General features: G+C 35.6%; 2 protein-coding genes and 1 non-coding gene across 4 annotated transcripts; 2 read left to right on the forward strand and 1 right to left on the reverse strand.

Annotated features, from left to right (window-relative positions):
• The first annotated feature begins 665 nt into the window (after positions 1-665).
• On the forward strand, positions 666-3,157 carry LOC113295176 (polygalacturonase QRT3-like). The gene is made up of 3 exons (XM_026543533.1): positions 666-1,226; positions 1,568-1,834; positions 1,923-3,157. Exons 1-3 carry the CDS (start codon positions 945-947, stop codon positions 3,045-3,047), a joined length of 1,674 nt encoding a protein of 557 aa, XP_026399318.1. The 5' UTR covers positions 666-944; the 3' UTR covers positions 3,048-3,157.
• Positions 3,158-4,546: 1,389 nt separating this feature from the next.
• TRNAY-GUA lies at positions 4,547-4,631 on the forward strand. The gene is given in 2 exon segments: positions 4,547-4,583; positions 4,596-4,631. It is a non-coding gene; the product is annotated as a tRNA-Tyr (tRNA).
• A 149-nt stretch (positions 4,632-4,780) lies between these two features.
• LOC113295184 lies at positions 4,781-7,597 on the reverse strand. Of its 2 annotated transcripts, XM_026543542.1 has the most exons (3): positions 7,077-7,597; positions 6,105-6,609; positions 4,781-6,009 (listed from the first exon to the last, which is right to left on the reverse strand). In XM_026543542.1, exons 1-2 carry the CDS (start codon positions 7,430-7,432, stop codon positions 6,123-6,125), a joined length of 843 nt encoding a protein of 280 aa, XP_026399327.1. In that variant the 5' UTR covers positions 7,433-7,597; the 3' UTR covers positions 4,781-6,009; positions 6,105-6,122. The 2 variants fall into 2 exon arrangements, with proteins under 2 accessions (XP_026399327.1, XP_026399322.1); XM_026543537.1 differs by having other exon boundaries at positions 4,781-6,609.
• Between the last annotated feature and the right edge of the window lie 6,630 nt (positions 7,598-14,227).

The raw sequence follows: 14,227 nt of genomic DNA on the forward strand, positions 1-14,227 counted from the left end.
CGGTTGGCGACGGCGGTGGTGGTTGGCGACGGAGGTGGTGGATAGTGGTGCTGGTTAGCGGCGATAGTGGTGGACAGTGGTGGCGGTTGGCGGTGGTGGATAGTGGTGGTGGTTGGCGGTTGGCGGTGGTGGTGGTGGTTGGCGGTGGTGGTTGGCGGCGGAGGTGGTGGACAGTGGTGCTGGTTGGCGGCGGTAGTGGTGGACAGTGGTGGCGGTTGGCGGTGGTGGATAGTGGTGGTGGTGGTCGGTGGTGGTTATTGGTAATGGTTTTGTTACATTTGTATATACATTACACAAAAGAGGGTATTTTAATAATATATTATGCGAAGGGGTATTTGTAAAGTTCAAAAAGGTATATTTGCTATGGATCTTATAATAGGGGTATATAGATAATGTTCCCTTTTTTAGAAAAATTCCATCGGTCCAATAACATGTGGGGTGGGTCTAAAAAAGAAAGAGTTGGAAGGGCTTATCATTAATTATGTTAAACGAATCAGGTATACTGTATTTTGGTAGGAAAGACCTAGGATAGTTGAATAAAAGATGAAAGAATATTAATTATAAACTGAATACCATCGTGGGGGTAGAGGGAAGTTTTCTTTGTATGATCCCATAATAAGAGACTGCCAAGACCCACACCAAATCTAAGTAAGTTGGCCTTTCTCTTTCCATGACCACTTTAATCCTCCTCCCTCATCTCTCTCTCTCTCTACATTGGAACTTAACTCTCTTTTCTCTCTACTTGCGGTTCATGTTAATATAAATGTAGAAGTCCAGATAATAATAAATTTGTGCATTCAATTCTTTTGAACCAATTCGTTTGGTATCCACATCTTACTACTCTAACCCCGAGAAACAGATTGCCAAATCTCTTCATCTTCTCAATATATATTACAGAGGGAGGGAGTTGAAAGAAAAATCAAGAAAACAAGATACAAAAGAAAATGAGAGTAACAAACGCAAAGAAAGCTCTGGGTTTGTCAATGTTGATTGGGTTTATTAGTTCTAGTCTCATTATAATACATGTTGTTGTTGGTTCTACTACCATTACTGCTGCTACTGATGATCATCATCAACATCATCATCATCGTGATGAGAATTGTATCAAATACAATCAAGAAATGAATCAAATGAAGGGTATTAAAACGATGTTTCTCAGAAGAAATTTGGTTTCTGTTCCCCCACTTCCTTCAATTTCTCCTTCTCCTAGTCATCCACCACAACAGGTACTGCATGTTCTACTTTCATTATCTTTTCTGATGTTCTTGATTCAAATTTCTTGTTTTTTTCATAGTAATTCAGGATAATTTCTTGATTAGTAAAATCTGGTTTACTTATGTTTATGTGAATTGTGAAATTTACTGGTTATCAATTTTGTGATTGACCAAAGTCAGACTTCAGTCAACAATATTGTTTTCTTTAATGGTTCTTATTAGATATTTTTTGTTGATTCAACATGAATAACATGTTGAACAGTTCAATTATCTTCTGTTTTTGGAAGAATGTAATGGTTTTTAAGTTGGGCTGTACATCTTCTGATAATTGAACTAATCATTTTTATCTGCAGATGTCACCGGCAGATTCACGAGTATATAAAGTAACGGCTTATGGTGCAGACCCAACAGGAAAAACAGATAGCACGAAAGCTCTGCAGCAAGCATTTCTTGACGCTTTTAATGCAGCAACAACAACCGCAACTGCAAATGATAAACTTAATGAGTTTCTAATGCAAGGCATAACTGATCTTGGAGGTCCTCAAATTAACCTTGAAGGAGGTTCATATACCATCAGCAGTCCTTTACATTTTCCACCCACAGGAGGAGGAAACTTAGTGGTACATTTTCTATTCACTTGAAAAGAAACGTAAAAATGCACATGGTGATTTTTTATTTTTTTTGCTGATGATATTTTTGGTTTTTCAGATTCATGGAGGATCATTACGGGCATCAGAAAGCTTTCCAAAAGATGGATACCTAATCCAGCTTTCCATGTCGTCTAGGTCATCAAGTAGTGGCCTTGACTCGGGGAACAAGGATATGAAACAGAATAATGGTAGTACTAGTACTAGTACTAGTTCAAATAAAGAGGATAATGGAATGGAACAAGAGCTTACTTCATCAGCTTACGCATACGAATACATAACCATCAAAGACGTAATGTTAGATGCAAACTACACAGGTGGTGGAATTTCAGTTATCAACTCACTTAGAACAACCATTGATAACTGTTACATTTCTCATTTCACAACAGATGGAATTCTAGTCCAAGGTGGTCATGAGACCTACATACATAATTCATTCTTAGGTCAACACATTACTGCTGGTGGTGATCCTGGCGAAAAGAACTTCGGAGGAACTGGAATTAACATAATGGGTAACGACAATGCAGTGACAGATGTTGTAATCTTCTCAGCTGAAACAGGCATTAGGATATCTGGTCAAGCTAACGTTCTTACAGGGGTACATTGTTATAATAAGGCCACAGGTTGGGGTGGAACCGGGGTTTATTTAACTTCAGCAGGCTCAATTCAAACTCGGATAGCCAATTCATATATGGATTTCACTGGAATCGTCGCTGAAGACCCTTCACAGCTTCATATTTCTAATACATTTTTTCTTGGTGATGGTTTCATTCTTCTGAAATCGAATAGGGGCGAGATACATGGAGTTAACATTGTTGATAATATGTTTTCTGGGAGTGGTAAAGGGATTGATATTGTTCAGTTGGATCAATCTAAGTCGCCATTTACAACGGTCGATCAAATTGTTGTTGACCGAAATAATGTACGAGGAATGAATCTTAGATCAACTGTTGGGAAGGGATCGATACAAGGGAATGGAAGTTCATGGAGTTTAGATTTTAATGGGGTGTTATTGTTTCCTAACCTCATCAAGCATGTACAATACACTTTAAGTACTTCGACGGGGTCGTTTCCTAATCATGTCCTGACAAATGTAACTGGTAATCGGGTCGTTGTCGAGTCGGATAAACCTGTTGCTGCTAAAGTTTTCGTTACGGTTGATCAAAGTACGACGATTGATAGTTGATTCTCCTAGAACTAATATATATGAGTTGATACAATATGAAGTCTACATTTATACATCCTTCCATGTTCATGTAAAATTTGTTGAAACTGAAAAAATTTCAAGTTGAGAAATAGCTTGCATCTGCTGCATAAATGTATGCAGCTATTATTACGTTTATAACTGACTAACATCATGTTTGTTTTTTTCCTCTATGTAGAGGCTAACCTCTATTAGCCTCTATATAGTGGTGGGTCCCATTTATTTGGTGTTTGTTTTTTCCACTACCTCTACAAAGATAGAGGTAAATCTCTATCTATATAAAGGAAATCAAATAGCACCAATGAGGTGCTATCTTTGAGCCTCTACCTCTATTAAACCTTCAAATGATTAATATATCCTCGAACAAACTTATAATGTCCAAAAATAATTCCTTAATTTAAAATCTAAAATTTTACATGTTTCAAGAAAAGTGATACTTTCGTCCGTTTTAGAAAAAGGGATATTTTCGCGTTGTTTCAGAAAAAAAGTGATATTTTGCTCCGTTGCAGAAAAAGTGACACTTTAGCCCCGTTTCAGAAAAAGTGATACTTCCCCCGTTTCAGAAAAAGTGATACTTTCACGCCGTTTCAGAAAAAGTGATATTTTCGCCCCGTTATAGAAAAAGTGATACTTTCGCGCCGTTTCAGAAAAAGTGATATTTTTGCTCCGTTTCAGAAAAAGTGATTTTTTCCATGTTTCAGAAAAAGTGATATTTTTGCCCTGTTTCAGAAAAAGTGAAATTTTTGCCCCGTTTCAGAAAAAGTGATATTTTCGTTCTGTTTCAGAAAAAGTTATGTTTTTGCCCCGTTTCAGAAAAAGTGATTTTTCCCTGTTTCAGAAAAGGTGATTTTTTTTTCCGTTTCAGAAAAAGTGATACTTTCGCCCGTTTCAGATAAAGTGATACTTTCGATCCGTTTCAGAAAAAGTGATATTTTTACCCCGTTTCAGAAAAAAATTATACTTTCGCTCCGTTTCAGAAAAAGTGAACATCTTTGGTTGTATTTTCTAATACATTTTTTTCCTTTTGGAATTTTTGAACATCTTTGGTTGTAATGGATATTCATGGATTTTTTGAATATTATAACGGTAAAATGAGAAATATATAAAATTGGGTACACAATATAGAGTTGTTAGATAGTGGTCAAACAAACATGATTTTAAGAGAGATTATATAGTGATATTTATATAGATATAGAGGTAAACCTCTATATAGAACACTCTACCTATATAGAGGAAAAAACAAACGTGTTGTAAGAGTTGGTGGTGAGCCAGAAATGTATAGTGTTTTTGATGTTGATCAAGAATAAGTAATTTGAGTCTATGTTGGGTTTAAAAACTGGGTAAAGGTTTAATGAAAAACTCCTTTTTACCGAAAGTGAATTTGGAGGCTTTTACAAATGTTGGTGGTGAGCCAGAGTCTGGTGTGCCATATGACTGACAAATTATGTTCTTATTGTTTTTTTCTGGAGTTATGTGCACAGCCGACCTTAGCTCAGTTGGTAGAGCGGAGGACTGTAGTTGTAGCAGATAATCCTTAGGTCACTGGTTCGAATCCGGTAGGTCGGATATAATTTTTATTTTATTTTTTCTTCTTTTCTTTTTGCTCAATTTATCTTTCTTCCTTTCTCATGGAAAGTGGTGTTCTGTAATTTACTGATCTTGTGCACACTACTGCACAATATGTAGCCTAATATGTGTTTTGCATAACAACAGGCTTTTTTTTTTTTTTTTTGACCCTAACAATAACATGTCATTCCAACCACTGTTCGGAATAGACAAATAAAATCATCATTGAGCTACCGAAATTCAGAAACTGTACATGAAGTAGTTGAAGTCACTATACGACATATCAGAGAAGTATTTGGAACATCAATATGCTTAAGGTTCAGATTCAGATCACGGTTTAAAGAGAACCAATACTTAAACTGGACCAAAAGAGATCAGATGCATAGAAACCAAAGGAATCAAACAGTGACCAAATAAAGGCGCATATACAGGACCCTTACAAGTACTGTACTATTACTCTGCCTTGAACAGAGTTGCATTAAGCACATCACTATACAACATATCAGAGAAGTATTTGGAACATCAATATGCTTAAGATTCAGATTCAGATCACGGTTTAAAGAGAACCAATACTTAAACTGGACCAAAAGAGATCAGATGCATAGAAACCGAAGGAATCAAACAGTGACCAAATAAAGACGCATATACAGGACCCTTACAAGTACTGTACTATTACTCTGCCTTGAACAGAGTTGCATTAAGCACACATTGTGAGCACCCACATTTCACCTCAGGCTATAGATTTAATCTCTCTGGGGTGCCAACAATAACCAATCAAATCGAGAAATGACAGATGGATTTCAAGCTTAGTCTTTTTGGTCCACTAGACATCTAAACATTTGATTTAATAATGCATGGTACTAGTATCCCTCACAATAAACCCAAAACTGCACGACACCAGTGACATCAGAGCTCAAATCAGGTTTTGCGTGGACCAGGACTGTTGTTAAAGCTTGGGTCGGTGTCAGATAGATGCTCAAACATACCACAGCCGCACTAACATAACTTGCATGGAAAATTTGGTCTACTGTATGTCTAACATGAAGTCTAATATGAAAGAGTTTATTTAAGCAAACTATTCTTCAGGTGCATGATGAGTTTTAACAAAAAGACTTCAGCTAATTATGTATATTGATTAGAACATATATACTATGATGAGCATTGGTCAAATCCTAGTATACGTCTTATTAGACAAGAATTGGAAACACGGTAGAATTGCTGAAGCGGAAAACATATAAACGACTTTCATTATAAGCATTTTTGCCGAAAGACTGACCTGTCAATAAAATATGGAACTATAAAACTCACCGCATATATATATGTATATATTCCCATATGCATCTCGAAGCTCCCTTCCTTATGTACAACACGCTTTTTCCTTAGGAAACAATGTGTTATATAAACAAACATATGGTACAATTTGTGGTATATTAGATAAAAAAAGAACATCACAGGATAAAACGACCTCTTTACCTCAAACATCTTTTACAATTACGAACAAGTAATTAACCCTCTTTGTTGCAGCAAATACCCTTCATTATTCAAGGCTCCCCTCACTGCGCAATAGAGATCCAACCACGATGAAGAATACTCATCTGACAAGCCCCACATAAAGGTTGGGTTTGGACTTGGTGGGTAAGCAGCAACCAAATCCAGAACTGAAGTAGCTGGTCTCAATTGCCGAGGGAAATTAAATGCCAAATTATCAACTTTGTGCTCGTAAATCTTCCCATTGCGGTCCAGCTTATATTTTGACGTCCCTTGAAACTGCCCACTTGCTTCCCATGGAACCCTTGGAATACCTCTCAAATTCCATCTGATTAGAATAACATTCTCAGAAGGCTGCCAAACCCTCAATACCTCCAGAGATATTTCTCGAAATAAAACTCGACCATGGAAGCGCAATGCCCAGAATATCAATTTGTATTTCTCCATCCCCGTGAATGTGTTCAATGGGTCTATAAATGTTATATCATCTCTGCAGAGAATGTTACAGATAAAGATACATTGGTTACATATTTAAAGGCTTAAGCTTTATAACATTGACATATTAACATGCACTTGTTACTTGTACATTCCAAAAAAAAAAAACTCAAAAATATGCAAACAATTATACTGATACCGGGAAAAATAGAAGAAATAAATGAAAATTCAAACTCAAACTATTCCAGTGGCTCTGCATACTAGTCTAATTTCATTTATGTATGTATGTCCTTTCAAACCATTCATGTTCTAGTTATAAGGTATTCGTTACAAGTATCTCCTTCTCAATTCATTTACAGCAAAACCAATCTTCTCGAAAACATGAAAATTAGACACTAAACCTAAAATCCTAAATTCATAACAAAATTGAAAACCCCATTTCCACCAATTTGACACAAATAAACTAAATTAAAAAAAAAAAACCCTAGAATTACCAAGCAAGAAAATCATAAGAAGAAGAACCTGTAAATATCATAATTGAGGTCTTTAGAGAACAATAAAGGCAAGTCTTCTCGGAGTGTCCGTACAGCGAGACCCACGTTCACATAGAAGTCATTTTTCTTCTGCTTGTTATTATTACTGTTGTTGCTGTTGTCAGTAGAAGTAAGCTTGGAGGTGGAGAGTTCTTTATCCGGTTGTGCATCAACTGTTTGAGGTGGAATTTCAAGTTTGAGACTAGGATTATTATTATTATGATTAAGCTTTTGGTATGTGGTGGTGGTGGTAACAAGTTTTTCTTTAAAAGATGATTTAGTTGTGGATTGTAGAATAACAAGGGATGATGATGAGTGAGAGATATTTGGGAGATGAAAAGCCATTTATTCTCTAATTCCCTCTTGTGTTTTTCCAGACAATTCAAGTGAAGAAGCAGCAGAGCATGAGAGGGTTGGCTTTGGTTGGTTAACAGTTGGACAAACAAAAGCTTATTCTGGTATAAGAAATCTGAACTCACCGAGTCTCATACAACCAAACAAGAGATACCGAATTGTTTCAAGTTTACACCAAAAAGATGCCACCTCTTGTTATTAACAGCTAACAAGTGGGGATGATGGGTGGAATTAAACTTTCCGCCGTTAAACTTTTGCATTTATCTCCCATAAGGATTTCTTTTTTCTTTTTTTTTTTTTCTAATATGCAGAGAGAACTTAAGCGGTATACATCATGCTCCCTCCGTCCCACTATTAAACGTTCTAGTTCAAGTTTGCACAATTTTTAAGACAAGCAAGGAAAAAAGTATTTCTAAGCACTTTTTTATAATTATACCCTTATGGATAATAAATAGTGAAATTTTGATAAGATTCATCTCTCAAACTACACCACAGATGTTCACAAATTTTGTACCATTGAAAAGCATTTTAAAACACCTACGTAACGAATATAAACATGACTATCAAATTATGCATATTTCTTATATTTCTTATAATCAGTTAAAAGGATAATTTTAGAAATATCACCTTGTTTAGTGATATAGGTCACTTAATGGTGGGACAAAATCTAAAAGTAACTAGGTCACTTATTAGTGGGACGGAAGGAGTAACATTTTGACCCTTTATAATTCCTTCTAATACAGTGGATTTTAACATAGTAATATGAGGATTATCGGATACAAAATATTTTTTCTTTTCACGACTCCATTTTGCTAACTTGTCAACTTCACCATCAGTATCTCTAGGTACATATTTAATATCAACATGCTTGTTAGCATCCAAAAAAGTCGGCACATCTTGGAAAATTGTATGCTTTCTACAGTCTAAGTTAGATGACTTATTGTTCCAAATAGATATAAGTTTTTTGCAGTCTGCTCTGATGTTGATGAAAAAGACATTTAACTCTGTTGCCAATCACTGCTCCTTGAATAGCTAGTGCTTCTGCTGACGCCGCACTTGTGGTATTTCCTGAAAAGAATCGAATGTCAGTTATCATGTTATTGAACCAGTGAATAATACCAATACCATATGAGCCATCTAATTCTTCAAACGAAGCATCAACATAAAATGCATTTTATTTCTATTCATCCAAAACATCCTGACTGTAACTATTTTGATCTCTTCCCAAATGTTCTTTACATTTTATCCTACCTATATAGACCTCTCATTCTTTCATGAAATTTTGTATCATTTTAATACATTCAATTGGATTTGGTTTTGATTTGTTAAACACAACAGAGAACGAATGAATTTGGATAAATTCTGGTGACCATGTGGATCTATAGATCGACAAGTCTTGATCTTTGGGTTGTTTCCCATCAAAATGGACTCCTCTTGAGCTAAATTACGACACTCGGGTTTTTAACCTCAAGATAGGCTATATATAGCTTGCTCTTTGTAGCTTGATAGGAAGTATGAGCATCCACTTGACGGCATGCAACTAAGCCTCATAAAGCTTGACCACAATCATCTCTTGCATCGAGCTACCGAGCTTAAATGATATGAGTTTCGATGACCCCAAATATGCCAACAAATTATACTAAAAATTTCCGTCCAATCTTTTAAAGAAGTTGAAAACCAAGATTTAATCCAAGCTAGGAAATCATTATTATAACTAGGAATTTGAATTCCCAATCCAAACCACACTTCCCTAGAAAAGGAACAAGAGGTAGAAAATATGAGCAGAAAATTCATCATGAGCATCATTACATAAAACACAACAAGGATCCACACGCTTTAGAACACCATGCATTTTTGCCCTAAGCTGCAACGCATATGCAGCCATCTTCCATACAAAAAGATTAGTTCTGAGAAGAATTATCATATGCGAAATCTGGAGCCAAAATTTATCTGAATGAAAATGGTGTTCATGTGATAAAATCCTATATGAAAATTTAATAGTAAACTCTCTGTTCCTATTTCATGTTCATCTTGATCTTTCCTGATTATTTGTGTTCACATAAACAGATTTAACTCAATTTGCAATGTTGGGAGAAAAACAGAATCTGAACATCACCTTGTTTGATGTTCGGATTCAAGTAGATGTTGTTGAGGTACCAGTTCAGTTACTAGAAACATGTGGTGTGTCATCTTTAAGTACAGTTTTGGGAAAGAGACCTCACAGAGAAGAAGATGACATTTTATGAGCTCCACTTGGGACCTTCAATGCTTCAGATTCGACATCTAGTACAAGAAAGAAACTAAGAAGGTTTCGTTCTAGACGTGTCAGGTTTACTCCTATTACTCTGCAAAGATCACCGGAGGTCCGAGCTACACTTCGAGCTTTTAATGCTGCACATATCAGGGATATGCGAAATCAAAATCGTCCTACCGAACCAGTTCTATGTCTAACTGCAAGTGATGCAATACGACAGAGAAAATCACGATCATTGCTTACAATGGAACAAATGATTAGAGCATATTCTACTAATACCTTACAACGGAGAATTTTTTATTCTAGATTATCTCAATTGAGGAGTAATGTTAGACCAACGACAACTTCAATTGCACAACATTTCAGAAAAGCGATTCATGAATTAGAATGGGGTTGGTGTTTAGAATGCAAAACAAAGTTTCCAGACATGTCAACAAGAGAACTTTGCAACTTCTGTAAGAGAGATAAAGAAAAACACCCTGAAGTGCCATTGTTCAGTGCAACTAATTTGATGGATCCGGAGAAGTACCTATTGAGTTGTCACGGTTAACAAATCTTGAATGCCTTCTTATTGCTCGTGTGCACCCAATGATGTCAGTATACATAGTTAAAGTACAACAATACAAATATGGTGGAAATATAATAAACTTTGTGCAAGATGTTAGACAAGTTGCTACTGTACTTCCATATAAACCAGTTGATTTGTATACAATATTAGTTGTGAAGCGGACTGGAACAAATTCAACCAAAGAGTTTTTGGTACGTCGGGAATATGTACGCGAAGCTTTAGAGCGGTTGCGAAAAAATTATCTATATTATAAAGATATACAAATAAGTGATGGAAACATAGAAAACTTACCAGAAAATGGTATTCCTGATGACCTCCCAAATATGGAGGTGGATGATGCGCTACATGTCAGCAATAACCAACCAGGTAATACCCTAAATCAATTACTTTTATTCTTGTTTTTAATGCTGAGATAAACCAAAATATAAAATATTTGTCAATAAGTGTATTTTGCTGGCCACTTTTCCTGGATTATGCAACTGTGAAGCATTAGATTTATGGTTTTGTCTGAAATCTTTCACCATTTTCAATAGGATGCATACTATAGGGATCAGTATAAGTTGTCGCCTTAGATAATTTTGCAAAATACAATGTGTGGTTCATTTTACTTGTGGAATACAATTTGAAAAGACGAGGGTACCCAAATACACCACAATCTTTTATTTTGATCACAACCTATACAAGACCCACTGTGTATAAACCTCTTAGAGATACAATCACTCAAGGAATATTTCAACACAATGTCCACTTGATATAGGGTTAGTCCGAACTGACATAACTCGTGAATTAAATATCAAAGACAAGTGGAGAAAACCAATACACTTTGTGTGATTGTTTATGGATATGGAATCGAGACAATACAACAACAAAGTGATCACTTGATAAAAGGTACGGAAATAACCGAAACCAATGGGATCAATATCAAGTGCTATGTTAACGTACAAAGTGCAATTTACTTTACCTATAATAAAACAATTATAATGCGGAAATTAAAAGTAAATGGCACAACAAGATTTTGTTGACGAGGAAACCGCAAATGCAGAAAAACCCCGAGACCTTGTCCAGAATTGAATACTCTCAGGATTAAGCCGCTATACAAAATCTAAACCAACTTTGTATAGTTGAGACCAAGCAACTAAACTTATAGTTCACCTAGTTCCGTCTGTATCCCTGCGCCTCCAACTTGCAATAAGTCACGCACTTGGAACAATTCCTTTGGTTCGTATTCCAAACAATAAAGGAACAACAAATATGTTCGGTAACAACTCTTTTCAACCAAGTGATATGAGTTTGACAAAAGGCTCTTCCGTTTATCCCAATAAACTCCTTTGTCAGGTCCTTAGATCTATCCAATAACAATTACCAAAGTAATTGTCAAGATTTTGCAATCAATACTTTGAATCACAAAGAGTTGTATTGATACCGATCTACATAACTAATCAATCAAATCTATCACAAAGATAAACCGATTATAGTGGAATCCTTTTCCAGCCGAAACAAGTTTTGTGAACACCAAAGATTATGAACCCAAATATATTCTTTGTATTCAAATTTTCTTTGATCTTCAATAAACACCTGCACACAATCAACTTGAATCTCTTGTGATCAATCACACACAGAACGGAGTCTGTTAACAATTGATTATCACAATACGTCTTTAGAACTACAGACAGTCTAAAGATCCCCGTCGAAACTTCGATCTAGTTTGAGTGAATCTTATATCGGAAGAGAAGATTTTCAAGCATAAACAAACTAGGTGCAATCAAAGTTCAACAACCGTTAGTCAATCAAATCAATCGAAAACTAATACTAAACTGCAATTATCTAGTTTCCCACCAACATTACTAATAGAGCTTCTCAATCCCAAATAAATCTTTAGACCGAGCGGCCGTAAGAGATTTCACATAATTAGGTTACTTTCCTCTCCGAATAGGCGGCTCCACCAGTAACAACACAACTAGGTAGTTTTGCTGGCTCTGATGATTAGTTTGCTTGAAATGCAAACTTCAATATTCATAAACCAAGGAAGTTTGGACACCAAGGAATTTCCAAAACCGAATATTCTCAAAGATATGCAATAAACACCAAATCGGTTTTCATAATTCCTGGAAATGCTCTGTCCAATTAATGACAGAATCTCAGTAGAAAATATCCAACTAGTAAATGCACATTACTAATCTTTATTTTCTAAAGATATGCATTTTAATTGCTGGAAATTAAAAGCATATAAAACTAAAAACCTTAATTAAAAGATTCTCAATTTATTTCGATCTGGGATTCTCCTTTAGCTATTAAGGAATATCTTTGAACAATAAAAGATAAGAGTTATTGCACATGTTCAAAGTATGTCGACATCTTTATTTTATAAATCCTTTTCATATTTAGTATCTTGGAATCGATTTGCCACACTTACAAACAAGTTTAGAATTGGTTCATCTGACTTCCAAGAACTATGTGATTGATTATCAAATCACAAATTATGGGTTTCACAGTTCTACCAAAACAAGTTTCGGTTCTACCTCCATGTGGGTACTAGAATTAGTCACGCTAGTTACCAAAACTTGGTTGACTAGGTACTAGGATCGGTTCCCACATATATATGGTATCTAACTTGTATTTGTTGCACATGTTCATAGAATCGGTTCCCAATAACTAAAAACTTGTTGCACCTCTTACAAGGATCGATTCCCCTTTTGTGATCGGTTGCACCTCTTACTAGGGTCGGTCCCCCAATGTCTAGAGTTGGTCATACTAATTACAACAAATCGATCATACCATCTCAGGTGATTACTTAAGATCAATTTCACTAATAAAAGTTATACCAATACAAAATTCAGGCCTTGTGAATAGTTTTACCAATAACATAAGCAAGTCATGAGCGGTTATACTAAACACACGTATTGGTAATCCAAAGATTTGCAATGAATAACAATACCAATAATCCTAGCGATTTCCCTTTCGATTCATAAAACAAGTTTATGAGTTGTACTTCCTTTAACCTAATGTAAAACATTGTTTCCTAGGACGAAATATTCACCCATACCCATACATAATCACAATAGCATTCATACGATTATGTCGATATCTTATATACGAAGTTCAAAAGATAAGCGTTATACTTCGTATTGTATTCCTCAATACTATGTCTAACTAGAGTATAATCATTCACAGCTTCAAAATTATGTTTTCAATATGCACGACTTGAAAGATACGTTAGGGAATGAAACAGTTCAAGTCAAATATTACTAACCTCAAGTGGAAGGATTATGTCGTCGTTGTAGCTCCTTACTTCTTCAAATTCTTCAAGTCTTCACGTAATACTTGTAATGTCTCATATCCTAATACTTTCAAGCTAACCTATACGAAGTTGACTCTAGTAAATAATCAAGCGACTCTTTAAATGAGTTTTGGTTCACTAAAATATGACAACAAAACTAGACATACCAACGCTTGGTGGGTTCAACCGAGCTATGCTCTAAAAATCTCCTCATTTGTCAATTTTAGTGACAAAACTCTTACATCATATGGATAAACAAATTACAAAAATTCATTACATTGTTTATGAGTGAAAACTATTTCTGCCGGTTTTGGTATTTTGGGGTGTGTGGATGATAAATGAATCTAAATCCTAAACAAATGCATTGCACGGGAGTGCTTTTGATTCGAGAAATCAATCTGTACAATTCTGGACTAAACCAAGAAATGGCCGTTCCAGACTTGCTTCGGTCACAAAGTGAAGGAGATGGGGTTGATCTTAGGGAGGGAAGCAAAGAAGGTGTTGAGATTTTGAAGGTGTTGGTTGTGTATGACTTGTATCAGAAAGCTGAACTGGCTTGCAGAATGTAAGCTATCAATTCTGGTGTTTGAATACAATTGTATCAACACTAGGTTTCGGTCTTGTGGAAATAGGGAGGATAACCTATTTATACAAGTCATTGAGCCTAACCCTTGTCTCTCGTGGGAA

The sequence above is a fragment of the Papaver somniferum genome, chromosome 1 (assembly GCF_003573695.1).
Source record: "Papaver somniferum cultivar HN1 chromosome 1, ASM357369v1, whole genome shotgun sequence".
In the NCBI taxonomy this organism is placed as follows: domain Eukaryota; kingdom Viridiplantae; phylum Streptophyta; class Magnoliopsida; order Ranunculales; family Papaveraceae; genus Papaver; species Papaver somniferum.